The sequence below is a fragment of the Xylocopa sonorina genome, chromosome 3 (assembly GCF_050948175.1).
Source record: "Xylocopa sonorina isolate GNS202 chromosome 3, iyXylSono1_principal, whole genome shotgun sequence".
Taxonomy (NCBI): domain Eukaryota; kingdom Metazoa; phylum Arthropoda; class Insecta; order Hymenoptera; family Apidae; genus Xylocopa; species Xylocopa sonorina.
Window position 1 is genome coordinate 6300967 of NC_135195.1, and position 15739 is coordinate 6316705.

The 15739-nt window shown below is 28.2% G+C and overlaps 5 protein-coding genes across 7 annotated transcripts in view; 3 read left to right on the forward strand and 2 right to left on the reverse strand.

The window, feature by feature from the left end:
- Positions 1-15739, forward strand: part of LOC143422223 (ATPase family AAA domain-containing protein 2B-like) — a 60980-nt gene that overhangs the window by 35525 nt on the left and 9716 nt on the right. The gene's annotated exons all lie outside the window — the stretch shown is intronic.
- Positions 729-2474, reverse strand: LOC143422301 (2-aminoethanethiol dioxygenase). 2 transcript variants are annotated; one of them, XM_076892863.1, is made up of 3 exons: positions 2186-2474; positions 1619-1959; positions 729-1319 (listed from the first exon to the last, which is right to left on the reverse strand). In XM_076892863.1, the coding sequence occupies exons 2-3, from the start codon at positions 1916-1918 to the stop codon at positions 924-926; spliced, it is 696 nt and encodes a 231-aa protein (XP_076748978.1). In that variant the 5' UTR covers positions 1919-1959; positions 2186-2474; the 3' UTR covers positions 729-923. The 2 variants fall into 2 exon arrangements, with proteins under 2 accessions (XP_076748978.1, XP_076748977.1); XM_076892862.1 differs by having other exon boundaries at positions 1619-1940; positions 2168-2474.
- Positions 5343-7772, forward strand: Pus1 (Pseudouridine synthase 1). The gene is made up of 9 exons (XM_076910806.1): positions 5343-5378; positions 5465-5467; positions 5519-5930; positions 6094-6436; positions 6512-6767; positions 6840-6999; positions 7045-7173; positions 7374-7399; positions 7674-7772. Exons 1-9 carry the CDS (start codon positions 5343-5345, stop codon positions 7770-7772), a joined length of 1464 nt encoding a protein of 487 aa, XP_076766921.1.
- LOC143422227 (mannan-binding lectin serine protease 1) lies at positions 7583-11926 on the forward strand. The gene is made up of 8 exons (XM_076892719.1): positions 7583-7886; positions 8583-8622; positions 8772-9161; positions 9294-9757; positions 10064-10279; positions 10887-11182; positions 11244-11574; positions 11664-11926. The coding sequence occupies exons 1-8, from the start codon at positions 7790-7792 to the stop codon at positions 11909-11911; spliced, it is 2082 nt and encodes a 693-aa protein (XP_076748834.1). The 5' UTR covers positions 7583-7789; the 3' UTR covers positions 11912-11926.
- On the reverse strand, positions 12456-15723 carry LOC143422228 (charged multivesicular body protein 7). Of its 2 annotated transcripts, XM_076892720.1 has the most exons (5): positions 15468-15723; positions 15071-15367; positions 13946-14717; positions 13659-13854; positions 12456-12685 (listed from the first exon to the last, which is right to left on the reverse strand). In XM_076892720.1, the coding sequence occupies exons 2-5, from the start codon at positions 15358-15360 to the stop codon at positions 12600-12602; spliced, it is 1344 nt and encodes a 447-aa protein (XP_076748835.1). In that variant the 5' UTR covers positions 15361-15367; positions 15468-15723; the 3' UTR covers positions 12456-12599. The 2 variants fall into 2 exon arrangements, with proteins under 2 accessions (XP_076748835.1, XP_076748836.1); XM_076892721.1 differs by lacking the exon at positions 15468-15723 and having other exon boundaries at positions 15071-15378.

Genomic DNA, 15739 nt, shown 5'->3' on the forward strand with positions numbered 1-15739 from the left:
TTATTAATAAGAATCTGTGGTATAAATTTATACAATATGAATGATTATCTTAATTTCATCAGATGCTGCATTGTTTTATATTTAATAATTTTACCATTGATGTACGCGTTTTTAATTTTCTAAAGTTATTTAAATGTAATTTCGTTACTCCTGATTTTCGTTACATTTTAGTTTCCAGAATCGTATAACAGAATCATTTTAATCTACATGTATTCGAACATTTTGTATAAATATATAAATTACAAAAATATCTAATTATTATGCAAAAACTTAAACTTGTTTATCTAGATGAATAGATTAAGAAAAGTTATAATACGTCATACAATATACACGCATAAAAGTAAAGCATATTTTTCTTTTACAATCAAGATGATGTTTCTACTTCTCAAGTAGTATACATTCAATACAAGTAACTATATCATACTTTTTATATAAATAAAATTTCTGTTTTTATTTAATAATTATCATATGTTCTTTTTTATCACGTATTACATATATATAAACTGTAATATATAGTACATTTTTTGTTTACATTCTTATCTTATACACCAACAAAATAGTAAACTTAATATAATTATTTCTCACATGTGTGCATGTGATAATTATAATATAGGTAACTTTTTGGTAATCTAAAAATTAATAAGAATTCAAAACATGTTTTTTCGTTAAAGAAATTAGTAGAAAATAAATAAAAATAATAAACTATATATAGATAATATATATAATGAACTAATTTTACAAAGTATATATATACTTTTGTATCTGCAAAAAGGTACAAGGGATAAACATTGATATTGTGTACTCAATTGGAATTTGAACAACCTCTTTGAAAGTTTGTAATACAATTACAACTGAAAATTAATGCAATAAAATGCAAATTGTTTTCAACAAATAGAACAGGAAATATTCTTTGATACTTCAGGTCACATTAAGGGTGGTCCTGTATATTTAAGACTTCCAGAATAGAAATCTGGTGGATCTTCAATAACCACCAACTTAACTTCTTCGATAATATCCGACGAATCTGTACATAACTTGGAACTACTAATTGTTTTGAAAAATGTACATGGTCTTGGGCCCTTTCCAGAATCATCTACATCATACGGAGGACTAAGTATATCCAAAAATGCAGCAGGACCTTCGATGCAAGTAATCTCATGCAAATTTTTATCTTTTGGTGTTAAGGTACAAGCAGGTGAATTACTATGCAAAGATATTGGTTTGTGTCTAAATGCCATTACTTCTTTGTTCAATCTAATTGTATGATCTTCATTTGTTTTCAAAGTATAATTGTTTACTTCAACAACACCATTGATGACCTGTATTGTAACATATAATAAACTCCATTTCAATTTCTTATGGTTTTAAAACAAAACAAATAATCAGTATTTTGAACTTTTTCGACAATTTAAATTTATTGTTAGACATGTACATTTTAATGCAGGCCATATCTATTTTAAACATGTATTATAAATTTGTTTAAATGTTCAAATTACTGATTGTTTTATTATAAAACTATATGTTATAATCATTATGTACACAATATTAAAAACATATATATATACAAGTTTTAATATTTAATATCGTATACATAATGATATATATGTATATTGCACACCTTTAAAAAGCCATACATCCCAGGATGATCATGTATAGGCATTGTGAATCCATGTTTCAATATAAAAATTGAAATAGCAAAGTCTTTATTTTCAAATATGTCGATAACCCACATTGGTGCGTGCTGCACTTCAATAAAATCAAGAATTTGTTTATTTAGATTCACATCCTCAGCTGTAATTTTGTTCATCAGATATCGTAATTTATCAAAGTTCTTTTGACAAAGTTTAAATCCCACATTGCTTCGTTCTTCAAATGTATTTAGAGCTTGCTTCCATAATGTTTTAATTGCCGTCGTCATGTTTATTTACTTTACAGTAGAGCTTTTTTTTACAATTTCACCTTTCGTAAATCACATTAATACATCAATAATAAATATTCTTTTTAAACATCAAAAAAATAAAAACATATGTGTGTGATGCATGATCCCAAAATATATTGTTAGAAAATTAATTTCAGGTAACCTTCGTGATCATGACACACACTTTGAGAAAGATTAAAGAGATGCAAAAAGAAGAAAGACCACATGCAGCGACGATTTGAACTAAACAAATGTTTTGATAAGTACCATTTAATTATTGCACATAAGTCTATTTACGTTCAATCTTTCCCTCCTGATACTTTGCTAAATAAGGTTCATCAATATTATCAAAAGTTGTTTCATATTTAGAAATTAATCGAATCAATCTATTTATGTTTGCACTATATATTACTGATTAATACTTTTCTATCACTCTTTCCACAATAATATCCTAGTAATTATTCACTCTCTAATTAATTTGGTCCCCACTGATATTCCACAACGGATACAAAACTTGGCTAAACATGGCTATGGTGACTTGATACCAACACAAATGATGTCGTAAATATAGCGTTTTTCAAGCTTCAACATTTACTAATTCTTCTATTTTCTTTTACATAATGATTGTAATATATACAGTGATACATGCGACTGAATAATATTAATTTTAATAATAATTCATTCAGATATTCGACGAGAGTAATTAAATATATATGTGTACAACTATGGTTTATAAAGACGTTTGTAATACACATTATGTATATACAGTGCTGGACAAAAGTATTGGCACAGCATGATTGTTATGATAAAAATGCTTATAACTATGAAACAAATTGTTAAAAAGGAAAAATTTGTTTACACGTTTATTTATTTATTATTCTAGATTATTATTTAACAGAAACAGTAATATAAATAAAGTGATATGCGAAATAATAACAAAAACATATTTATTGAGCGTTTTAAGCATGGACAAAAGTATTGGCACATTATACAAAATTTAGTGTAGTTGTATCTCTCCGAAAAAAATCCGATTGTCACTTGATGGTATAGGTAGGGGATTCCCTGATAGTCATTTTTTCTAACAGTCATCCTTAAGTTCAGTCGATTAGCAACATAGGAAATATAACAAGCAACAATGTCAAGAAGAGGGAAAGAAACTACAAGTGAAGAGAGAAAAATAATATTAAATTTGCACAAAATGCGAAAATCTTATAGTGAAATAGCAAAAAGTGTTAATAGAAGTCGATTCACTATTAGAAGTGTCGTAAAACGATTTGAGAATCAATCAGATTTCAAAAGTAGGAATCGAAGTGGACGTCCCTCAAAGTTAACAGTTAGAGAAAAACGGAAAATTGTAAAGGAAGTGAAAATAAATTGTAAATTAAACTCATCACAACTTAGAGCAAAGTTAAATGAAGAAAATAAAAAAGAAGTAAGTTCGAAAACTATACGGAGAGTGTTAAAAGATGCGGGATATTCTGCGTGTGTCGCAAGAAGGAAACCATACATATCCAAGAAGAATCGGAAGATGAGAAAAGAATTTGCAAAAGAATTTATAAAAAAGGATCCCACATTCTGGAATAACGTATTATTTTCAGATGAAACTAAATTTAATATATTTAAATCAGATGGCAGAGTATTAGTTTGGAGAAAGCCAAATACGGAAATGGATCCACAACATTTACAAGCCACTGTGAAACATGGAGGAGGTGGAGTCATGGTATGGGGTTCCATTGCAGCGTCTGGGGTTGGCGAATTAGTATTCATAGATGAGATTATGGACAAATATGTATATTTAAATATATTAAAGGAAAATTTATTTAAAAGTGCTAATAAATTAAATCTCCCGCGTGATTTTTATTTTCAACAAGACCATGATCCAAAACATACTGCCTATATTGTACGACAATGGATCGTTTACAATACCGCACATACATTAAATACCCCACCCCAGAGTCCAGACATGAATCCCATCGAACATGTTTGGAATGAATTAGAAAAAAAAATTAGAAAATATAATATAACAAACAAAAACCAATTAAAAGCTATTATTTTACAAGAATGGAACAATATAGAGCCGGATTTTACAAAAAAATTGGTAACTTCAATGCCAAAACGATTGAAGGAAGTTATCATGAGGAATGGAGGGCCAACCAAATATTAATTTTTAATTTCTAAGTACTTTCAATCATTTGTGCCAATACTTTTGTCCATGCTTAAAACGCTCAATAAATATGTTTTTGTTATTATTTCGCATATCACTTTATTTATATTACTGTTTCTGTTAAATAATAATCTAGAATAATAAATAAATAAACGTGTAAACAAATTTTTCCTTTTTAACAATTTGTTTCATAGTTATAAGCATTTTTATCATAACAATCATGCTGTGCCAATACTTTTGTCCAGCACTGTATATAATATGGAACTATCAAAAAATAAAAGCGATATTATAAATGCTTAAAAATATTAGAAAAATGGTCTTTAAAGTATTTTTTGTTTCAAATATATATTTTATCCATGTGTGTGTGTGTGTATATATATGTATATATATATATATGTATTTAAAATTAAATGTATAAAAATAAGTAAATACAAATATCATTTTAATAGTGAAAATTTACAAGAGAAATCTAAAATAATATGAGAAATATTGTGGCATTTTTACAAATGTAAATTATTTTTATTTTGGTTCTGTGAATTTGGTTTAATATTGCTCAGATGAGTAGAATTGCTCTCTGCCACAAATACTGGTAATTTAGCATAGAAGTAAGCTTTATCACAGACAAGGATATACAAGATAGACCTGCTATTCCATGATTTCCAACTTATAGTTTCCTTCAGATTCTTTTTCTCATTATGATAAATAGATTACGATGCAATAAAAATATATGACTAAATTTCTCGACCAAGGTCAATTTTATGACACCTTTTTCTTTATAAATTTCCACCAATCCAGAGATATAAAACAACGTTGTGACGATACGTTGCAAGAAACAATTCTTACATCTTGTATACAGTTCCAGTGTCACGTTGCATGATTTAATGTTATACATGTGTTCAAGATTATATAAATAGTATAAGGCTTATAAACAATTACTAATTATGATTAAGAGAAGTTTGGTATGATCTGTATCAAAGAGTTTGGTGTGTTTACAATAGTTTTGCGTTACAAGTTTACATTACCAATAATTAAAATTATATGCTACATGTTTTATTTTATAGGTTACGATTATGCAAAGCGTATATTTACACAGCAGAAGCATACAGGAACATTAACTGATTCAAAGATTTTTCATGTTATCAGCCTTTACAATTGATTTTCAATTGTTCAAATGTTTTGCAGTACTACATATCGCATTCGAAATAATTTAACTAATTTTCGTTTTATAAAACTCCCATACAGTAAGATATTTAACATTACATGACGTATAAAAACAAAAGACAGAAGTCAAATAAAGTTAACTTATATTAAATGAAAGTATGTGAAAATTATATTAAAATGTCTAGAAGATAATACAAACCGTATCAATATTTGCTTATTAGCAAGTAGCAATATCATTTTTCTCATAATATTTAAAATTGTCTTATTATTACTAGGTTAACTTTATGCATTTTATTTCAGATATTTTTTCCAAAAACATGTCAAACCAAAACGATACAAGTGTGAACATTGTTGAACAAAATAATAAAAGGCAAATAATTGATCAAAGTTGTGAAGTTGTAGCCAAGACACTCAAAGTAGAAGCTACTAAAGATGAAGTAAACAGAAAATACTTAATAAAACGAAGGAACTTTGTAATTATGCTTAGTTATGTTGGTAAAAATTATTTTGGTATGCAAATTAATCGTGGTAGCAGAACCGTTGAGGAATGTTTATTAACCGCTTTGTTAAAAGCTGATTTTATTACAAAGGAGCAATTTGAAGATGTCAGAGAAATAAAGTTTCAAAGAGCTGCACGTACTGACAAAGGTGTGTCAGCTGTTAGGCAAATTGTTTCGCTAAAACTTCGTAAGTCTTATGTTATATTTTACATTTGATAATTGTTCTCTATATAATAATTTAATTTTGTATTGTGCTTCACTCTAAAAAGAGGCCACTTAACAATGTTATTAAATATTTCAATATTTCTTGTGTAAAATATTTTATAAATCTCAATAATAATTATTTGTAGCTAGTCATGTAAATAAGGAAGATATAAATGCGCACCTTCCAGAGGATATTAGAATATTTGGTATAAAAAGAGTAACCAAATCTTTTAATAGTAAAAATAAATGTGATGCCAGAACATACAGATATGTTCTTCCTACATTTGCTTTTGCTCCAGAGGATCCAAATTTTTTACATATTGACAAAGAAGAAGAAATAGATGAAGAAAAACGACTTCAACAACTTTCTGTAATAGATGGAAAACCATATAATGAATTTCGATTGACTCCGGAAAAGCTTGCTAAGTTAAACGAAACTCTAAAATTATTAGAGGGCACACATAATTTCCACAATTTCACAGCAAAAGTGTAAGTTCATTTAAGCATTATAAAATTATGGTATATCGTAAAATATTTATTTGATTTGATTTATTTTTTTTATAGAAAAGCATTAGATCCAAGAGCAAAACGTTATATTATATATTTCCGTTGTGTTGAAACATTTATAGCAAATAATATGGAATTTGCAGTATTAGAAATTAAAGGACAAAGCTTTATGTTGCATCAAATTAGAAAAATGGTGTCTTTAGTAATAGGAATTTGTAGAAATATTGTCACAAATGATTTCGTCAAAGATGCACTTTCAGTTGAAAAAGTCGACATCCCTATCTCACCAGGTTTAGGATTAAGTTTACATTTCGTAAGATATTTTAATTGCCATTAGTTTTTAGTGTATGATTAGATCAATAAATTAATGTTTCCTTGTCTTTAGGTACACTATGAATATTATAATGAAAAGTATGGAAAAGATGGATTTCATGAAACCTTAGATTGGTCTGAATGTGAGGAAGAAACTGAACAATTTTATAAACAATACATTTTGAAACATATAGTGGATACAGAAACCACAGAAAATGTGTATCCTTTTTTGTGTAATCGATTTAAAGCATTTGATTAATATATGCTTTTTATTACAGTATTATTATTTACAAAATACATTTTACTGGAAATATCTACCTTAATCATAATTTATTATAGAATGTTAAATTGGCTGGCATCTTTCCTGACACCAAAGAGATTTGCATTTAGAGAACCTGTAGTGCCATGTGAATACATACTATAAAATCACTGTATTTCTTTATCAAGTATATATATTAAATATAATTGTCCATAATGGCTTTTAATTATAATAGAACCTTGATTGATTCAAATTAATCACGTTTATTTTCATATAAAAGAAAATTATTCAACTGAAAATATTTGATAAACATTAGCATTAAACAAAAATTTTGTAATACAATTTTAGTAGTTTCTCCAGACGATTTGTATTCTGTTAATCGAGGTTCTATGATATTATTTTAACTAGGAATATTATCATACACAAAAATAAAAAAAAAACTCACTTCAACACATAGTACACAAGTTTTCCATCATTTCGTGTCCCATTTATTTAATAAATTTGATGATAAATAAAATTACTTCGAGAATACCATTAAATTATTATTGTTTAAATGAAATAATTCATTCCAATATTTTCATATCTGTTAACAATACTATTAAATATTATATGGCTTAATCCTATCTTTCTTCCACGTATAATAATCAGTTGAGGATAAATCGTTTATATATCCGCGTATTTCCCATTAAACACGCACATAAACAAATACCAATACTTACGTGCCTCAACCGGGTAATTCCAGATTGATATAGGATCAGTAAACTATGAGTACTAAGAGGAAGAAGTTAGCCGAGAAGAGTACTCCCGCGATTCTCGTTGTTATTATGAAAAATACAATAATTACGTTTATTTTAACTTGTAGTAAGTAAAAATCTTTTCTTCTTACGTTTTATGTGTTATGCTGTAAACTTTTATTTCTTGAGCTAAGTGAAAAGTAGGATTTTTATAATTAAAAATCACTTTTTAAATACACAATATGTTTTCGAATATGTATATATCTTCACTGTGATTCCCCTATTTTTGTTATAATTCAAAGATTATAGAATGTGTGGTTGTTTCACTCTTATCTCTTAAATTGCAATACTTTATAGTGTTTTTTTAAAAAAGAGCTACCAAAAAATTACAACACTAGTTATTTAAGATTTTCATCTAATATTTCACTAGTTAGAATGTGCGAGGAATCAAAAACGATTAGCTACTTAAATTCCAGAAACCAGTTTAGTAATGGCCTTGAACTCTAAAGGATTTTTATGTACAGCAATCTAAAGGTCATGAATACGTACATGTACGTGTATTGTAAACATAAAGATTTTTATTGAAATAATATTGAATCATTAAGCGACATTATGTTGTGTAAATAATTTTTACTACAGAGTATCAAAAGTTAAATCAAAGTAATGATATTTAATATCTTTGCACAATATACATACTTCATTGTTATTTATTCTCCATGTGCGCAGGGAATAAAAAAAAAGTATAGTATAAAGACGTTATAAACTTAAAATAAAATAAATAAATTTATTAACCAGTAAAATATATGATTCTCTTATTTTATAGGTTTAATAGAGCACGGATATGCACAAGATAATAAATGTGGGTAAGTTACTAAATCTTTTTATGGTTGTAATTTATATCAATACAAGTATGTATTTTAATAATATATGTGATACTTTATAATTTATTATAACATTCATAATATTTACAATATTTTTATTAATGATATTTATATTAAAATGAACCTTGTAGTATAGAAAAATTTGAATGTGCGAGTGGACAATGCATAGAAAGCACATTATTATGCGACGGACGGGCAGACTGTAGAGATAAGTCTGATGAGACATCAGCTGAATGTACTAAACCAGAAATCACATGTCCAGATTATGCATTTCGATGTTCATATGGTGCCTGTGTAGATGGAGATGCAGCTTGCAATGGTGTAAAAGACTGTATTGACAATAGCGATGAAACATTAATTAGCTGTAATACAGGTGGTTCGCATAATGCATCTTTACCATGCGCCAGAAATCAGTTTAAATGTATTAATGGGCGATGCATTGATGAGGTTGCCGTTTGCGATGGCACGGCTGACTGTACAGATGGTTCAGATGAAACATTTATTCAATGCGGATCAATTGTGTAAGTTCGAAAATAAAGAAAAAGAGATTTGAAAATTAGTATCATACAAATATTCTAAATTGTAGTATAATTTCACTTTCGTTATTGTTATTTTACTTATGTAGATATTAAGAATACTTACAATTTTTATAGCTGCCCGCAAGTTGCCTTTCGTTGTAACTATGGTGCTTGTATTGATGGTGATTTAAAGTGCAATGGAGCCACAAATTGTGTAGATGCTTCAGATGAAAATGATGTATTATGCAAAGCTAATACTACACCTGAAAGACCAACTTATAGACCTCCCACAACAAGACCACTTACACCTACACCTACACCTACACCTATACCTACACCTCCTGTAACACCAACTTTAAGTTCCAAATTTTGTACTCTACCACCACAGCCAGTAAATGGTTATTGGAAACTGCACAAGTCACAATGTTGTAATGCAGAATATGGTCAAGTGTGCGATGACTGTGATGTAGAGCAAGGTACACGTCTGGAACCAGGAGCATACTTAGTTTACAGTTGTAATCCGGGTTACAAGATTCATGGTTCTAAGGACGTATTTTGTGGTCGGAATGGTAAATGGTTAAATATTCCAATTTGCACAGGTATAAAAAATAAACAGGAAACACTCTTATAGTTGAAAGGTCAGGTAAAAAATAAAGAGGGTGTAATCCTTGTTATCCTCTGGGAAAAAATCAATTTTACTCAGTCCTTTTAGAATTAATTTTTTTCTTATGTCTTTTGAACTTGATCTTAAGAAATTAATATTATTTAGCACTAGTTCCTAAAGAAAAACCATTAGTGAAGTTCACTGAAAAAAACTCTCATTGCTTTTCTCCTGACCCTTATACTATAAAAAAATCTACTTAAATATGTGTATATTTATATTTTGATACATTTGTGTATTACAGAAATACGTTGTAAAAGTTTACAATCAGCATCAATGAATGTTGAATGTACATATGATGATGAATACGTGTCTTGTCTAGCTCCTGCTTTGCCTCGGACAATAGCTAAATTAACATGTCGTACCAGTTATCGTCCAGATTCGATGATAACTTCAAGGTCACGAGTTAAATGTGATAACAATGGACAATGGGACCCAAAACCAATACAATGCATTCCAGGTCCGCAAACAATAAATATTTACCTTAATGAAACCACTGTCTCATTGCAAACTGATAAAACTAAAAATAATGGTACAAGAATAGAAGTTTTTGATGATAAGATTATTATTTACACAAATAAAAATCGTAAACCTGATCCAGATGTTGACCTTAGACGTCTCTGGAACAGAAAATAAAAGTAATAACAATAGCATAAACTACTGAGAAACATGAACTTATATATCTATATTTATGTGAAATAAGTCATATACATTTTTATACATGTGTATATTATCCAAAGAAGTATAAATTATGGTATTACACACAAAGATTTAAATGAAAGTATATTATTTGTTATTGTACATCTACTTAAATGGTTTATTACTTATTTATATGAAATATCCATAGAAATATCCACTTGCTCATAAAATAGTATTTAAATCGATCTTGTACAACTAATCTATTATAAGTCACGGTTCTTAATAATCATAGTATGTATAGTATCATAGCAATTAGGATACATATATAATAAACATAGATTATTATTATGCTACTGAAATTATCTGTTTTGTAATTGTTGCGCTAATGACTATATGGTTATCTTTAATGACATAAATGTATGTTTTAGTGTGTGGTGTTCCTCCTTTAAACACTGTACCACTTATCGTAAACGGAACTCGAGCTAATATTAGTGAATTCGCATGGCATGCTACACTTTATAGAATTAATAATTCCACCGCAAAAAAGGACTTTATTTGCGGTGCAACTATCATTCACGAAAGACTTCTAATTACCGCAGCGCATTGTGTCTATAACGATAATACTAAAAGATTATTTCATCCTTCAAACTATTATATCGCTACAGGCAATGTTTATAGAGATTATGATACTCCTTTTCATACTTCAATAGTAAAAAAAGCTAAGGTACATACATATATCTTAACTGATTTAGATTATTTTAATAATTATATCCTTTATATTTTAGGTGAAGAACATATACATTGTTTGTACTTATTTTGGGAACGAAGGAAATTATGCTGCAGACATAGCTGTATTAGAAATTACACAACCCTTTGTATTTTCAGCCTTCCTAGTACCAATATGTTTAGATTTCTCTAATAATCAAGTCATATTAGAAGCAGGACTAGTTGGAAAAGTTGCAGGATTTGGAAGAACTGCCGTTGGATCATCTAGCTTTATTTTACAAGCGATTACAGTTCCATATATTCCTTTCAATCAATGCAGATCATTAAGTGATTTCTACGAAACTCAAAAATATATTACAGAAGACAAATTTTGTGCAGGTTACACAAATGGTTAGTAAAAAGATTATTCTTCTTTCTTCAAAATTTAAATACAAAATTATGGTACATTATTTCATTCGTATAATACATCTTAATTGCAGGCTCATCAGTTTGTGATGGTGACAGTGGCGGAGGATTAGTCTTTCAAAGTTTTGCAGGTGGACCTTGGTATTTAAAAGGAATTGTTAGTGTTAGTCTTAGTACAGTTATAAAAGGGGGTACTAGAATATGTGATAGTTATTCATATTCTTTGTATACCCAAGTTTCTAATCATATGGCATGGATACAAGATATTATTCTTAAAGTAGAGACACAGAAACCAATTAATTCATGTCCTGTAATATATTAATTCTTTTATATCCAATCTTTGCAAAATAATTACACTAAAATTTTTAATGTTTCAAAAACTTAACTTCGAAATATCACGGAACTGTATTGCATAGAACGATAAAACTTATTATTTTTTTTTATATTATTTGAGTAAGACATATAGCAGGATTGAAGTACAGGAAAATAAAAGTGTCACATTGTAGATGCCATGTTTCTTTACTTTATTTAAAAGTAATCGAATACTGTTTTCTAAGTATAAACTGTGTTGACGAAACTTTTGAGAACTGATCCTGTATGACAGTATATATGCAAGTAATACGCACTATATTTTATTACATTATTCTCAATAATATCATTATTGTACTATTGATAGACTATACTCTTATTGTGTATTGCTCAAATAGATAAATAATAAAGATATAAATTACATGATATTCGCATAAGATATATCTATTAAAAAGTAATGATATTACAATCATGTTCAATGTACCAATAAATAATATATTTATATAAAATTAAAAGTTACATTATTTAAACTTATTAATATTTTACTATATTTTTTTTAGATTTTTGTATAAGATATAATTAATTGAATTGTACACGATATTAATATTTGAAAAAATATATAAATAAGTTCTGTAACACTATCACAGGAAGACAAATATTTTATTTATAAAAAGAATTTGATATTCATGTTCTATTTATATTCACAAACACTCAAGTTCAGGTTGTTTTAATATTTTTTTATCACGGATATTTTTAGATTCAGGTGGTACCTTGGGTACAATAGGTTCTATAAAAAATATGTTACAATTAAAAATGTAATATGATGTTAAATGAGTATATAGAGTGAGGCAGTAATTATTAACAACTCAAATATTTCATAGAAAGTCATAGAAAGTAAAGAAAAGCGATAATATTTACGGTTTAGTAGTAAATGAAACATACATTTATAGTAGGTGTTTTTGAAATGATGACCATCGCTGTTAGAACTTATTGACGCACAGGTACACTGTAATAATTCGCTGTTGCATATCGTAATGTGTAGTTGGTACTTTTTTGTACAGTTTCCTTTTCAGTGTTTCCCACAGAACGAAATTTAGAGATGTTATGCCTGATAAATGAGCTGGCCACGATATTAGACCGCCGCGTTCAATCCAATAATTTTGAAATTTTTTATCCACTTCCCTTTGTGCAATTAATGAATAATGTGCATTGTCGTATAAATAAAGGTAATTCTCCCAGCAAAAGACCCAATGTGAAATTGACATTGATGTCATGAACGCATCATAAATTCAGTTTTCGAAGACTCCACTAATCTTATCATGTTTAACTTATCCTGCAAACTACTAAAATGCCCTTCGAGCAGTGTTCATTCACAGTGAAGTAAACGGTAAACATTACGCATTTCTCTACTGTTTACAATACGTATGTTTCATTTACTATCAAACCGTAATATTATCGTCTTTCTTTACTTTCTATGATCTTCAATGGTTTCATGTTACAGGTTGTTGAACTCGTTTTAAGATGGTCTATCGTATTACGGAAGAAAAAAAAATACCGATCCATTTAAAAAAATGAAGGTGACCTTTAAATGTCCGACATACCTCCACTTACAAAAAAACTATTTTTGCCGACGGGGCCTTTGTACTATGCAATTTTATATCAGCAAAAATTTCTGCGAAACTTATAGTTTCAAGGATATCTGAGGTGCTAATAGTTACTGCCCCACCCTGTATAATTAAAGGTAATGTAATTCTTTTTACCTTCAATACATAAATTTGTTATATCCTTTTGAAGTTCATCGATATCAGTATTTATTTTTGTATTTGGCACTGAAGGGAGGGCATCAGCATCAAGTTTCATCAATTCTGTCAATTCTGCTTCTAAATCGGTATTTAAATCATCATTCGTCAAAGATTCTGATAAAATAAATTCTACTTCTTTTTGTTCTTCTAAAGCCTAAAATTAATATCGATATATGTAATTAATTATTTTAGTATATGAAGATATAATTAAAAATAAATTATTTGATTTTGAAAAAAAGACTTACTTCTGAAAGATCATCCATAACGTCTTTAACATAAGATTCTGATAAACCACTCTCGTTAAGTTTTTTCAAAACTTCAGACCCTGTTTTGTAAGCTGATAATACAGCAGTATTTGTGTGAGTGTCTTGAATACTTGTTATAACACTTCGAATATTGTCAAGAGTTTGTGCCCGTTTCTCAATAACAGTTTCCAATTTTTTATTTTTCTTCAAATGTGTTTTAGCTACTTGTCGTAGTCCTTTGGCTAAACATGTTTTAGTTTCATTGAGTATATTAACTTTTTCTTTTTCCATAAGTTCTATTTCTTTTATGAGTTCGTTTTCTTGTTTCATTAACTTATATAGGCCTTCCTCGATTTCTGATATCTTATCCGATGGATGTATAGCAATTTTAATTAGCAATTCGTTTTCATTGTCGCTGGTTCTGAAAACCACTTTTTTTTCACGTTTTAACCATATTAAAAGTAACATTATAGTATTATCCGAAATATTCTTATCCATCGTAGATCTATAACTTCTTACTAAGTCGGAAAATGATATAAGAATATTTTCCTTCTTTTCTTCTAAAAGGGAAAATAAAATGTCTGCAAATTCTCTAACAACTTGTAAGTGTACATATTTAGTCTCTCTGTTAATTTCATTGTCCACAATGTAACTTTTAACTTTTGTCAACGACCATATGAGTGGCCTTTTCATGAATATATCAACTGACCATGCTGTCCATGATTCACAAGGTTCTTTTAAAAATTCAGCTTCCGGAACTATTTCATTATTCCTGTAATTATGGAAATTAATTATCAACATAATAATACTTACAGTCAAAGAAAAAAATTTCCCATTAACTGCACTTTCATTATCCAAAAATTATGCTTTGTAGGAAAAACAATAAAAATTCAGTATTTACTTTTAGAAAATATAAAACAATATTTAATGTCTCCTATCGATGTTATTACTAATTGTATTTTTGGAACTCAATTTTGAAACTTAATTAACAAGTATATATGACATATAATGGTTTATTTTTGAGCTAATGCTTATAAACCCTAACGGTCATTAAAAAATATAATTAACACGAAATCTAACAAAAATGAATTCTCATTGTTTTTCTTCCCTTAAATGTAATATTACCGTACGAGTTCTTCGACAACAGTTACTAAACAAAGTGGGGTGCAACCCTTTCTTTTAAAGGCACTATTTAAGTCTGCAATAGAGAAACTGCTTTTCTTGGTGTGTTTCAACCATTCGTATATTAAATTTTGCCAAAATTTATACTTTGATACCCAATCTTGTGGATTCACGGATTTACTTCGAAAGGGAGAGAACAAAGAACCTATCCTTTCTTCCTCATTCCAACATTTAGGCATTTCATCGGGAGGTAGTGGCAGGGTGTTATCTACATCTTTAACTTTTGTGGACATGTTTTATCTAAAAATTATTTCACTCTTAAATTAGGTTATATTTTTACATATCAATCATAACGAATATTAAAACATTGTTTATCTTTTTACAATAACGTAAATCTTACTCTGTTTAATTGTTTTAAAATATATCGTAAACTCGTCAAGCGTTAATAAACAGTTGATACTAAAAAGTTAATGAAAATCTCTAATTTTGCTAAAATGTCACATTGTCACAGAAACGCAATATACAGTATCATAATAAATTGAATTGTTCCTTACAATAAGTTACATAATTTCTCAAAATTGATTTACATATGATTAAAATTAAGTTTAAGTTTAAAATCTTTCGTACACCCGGACAACACAACTTTGTCAGAGTAAGAACACTGTGATGTTA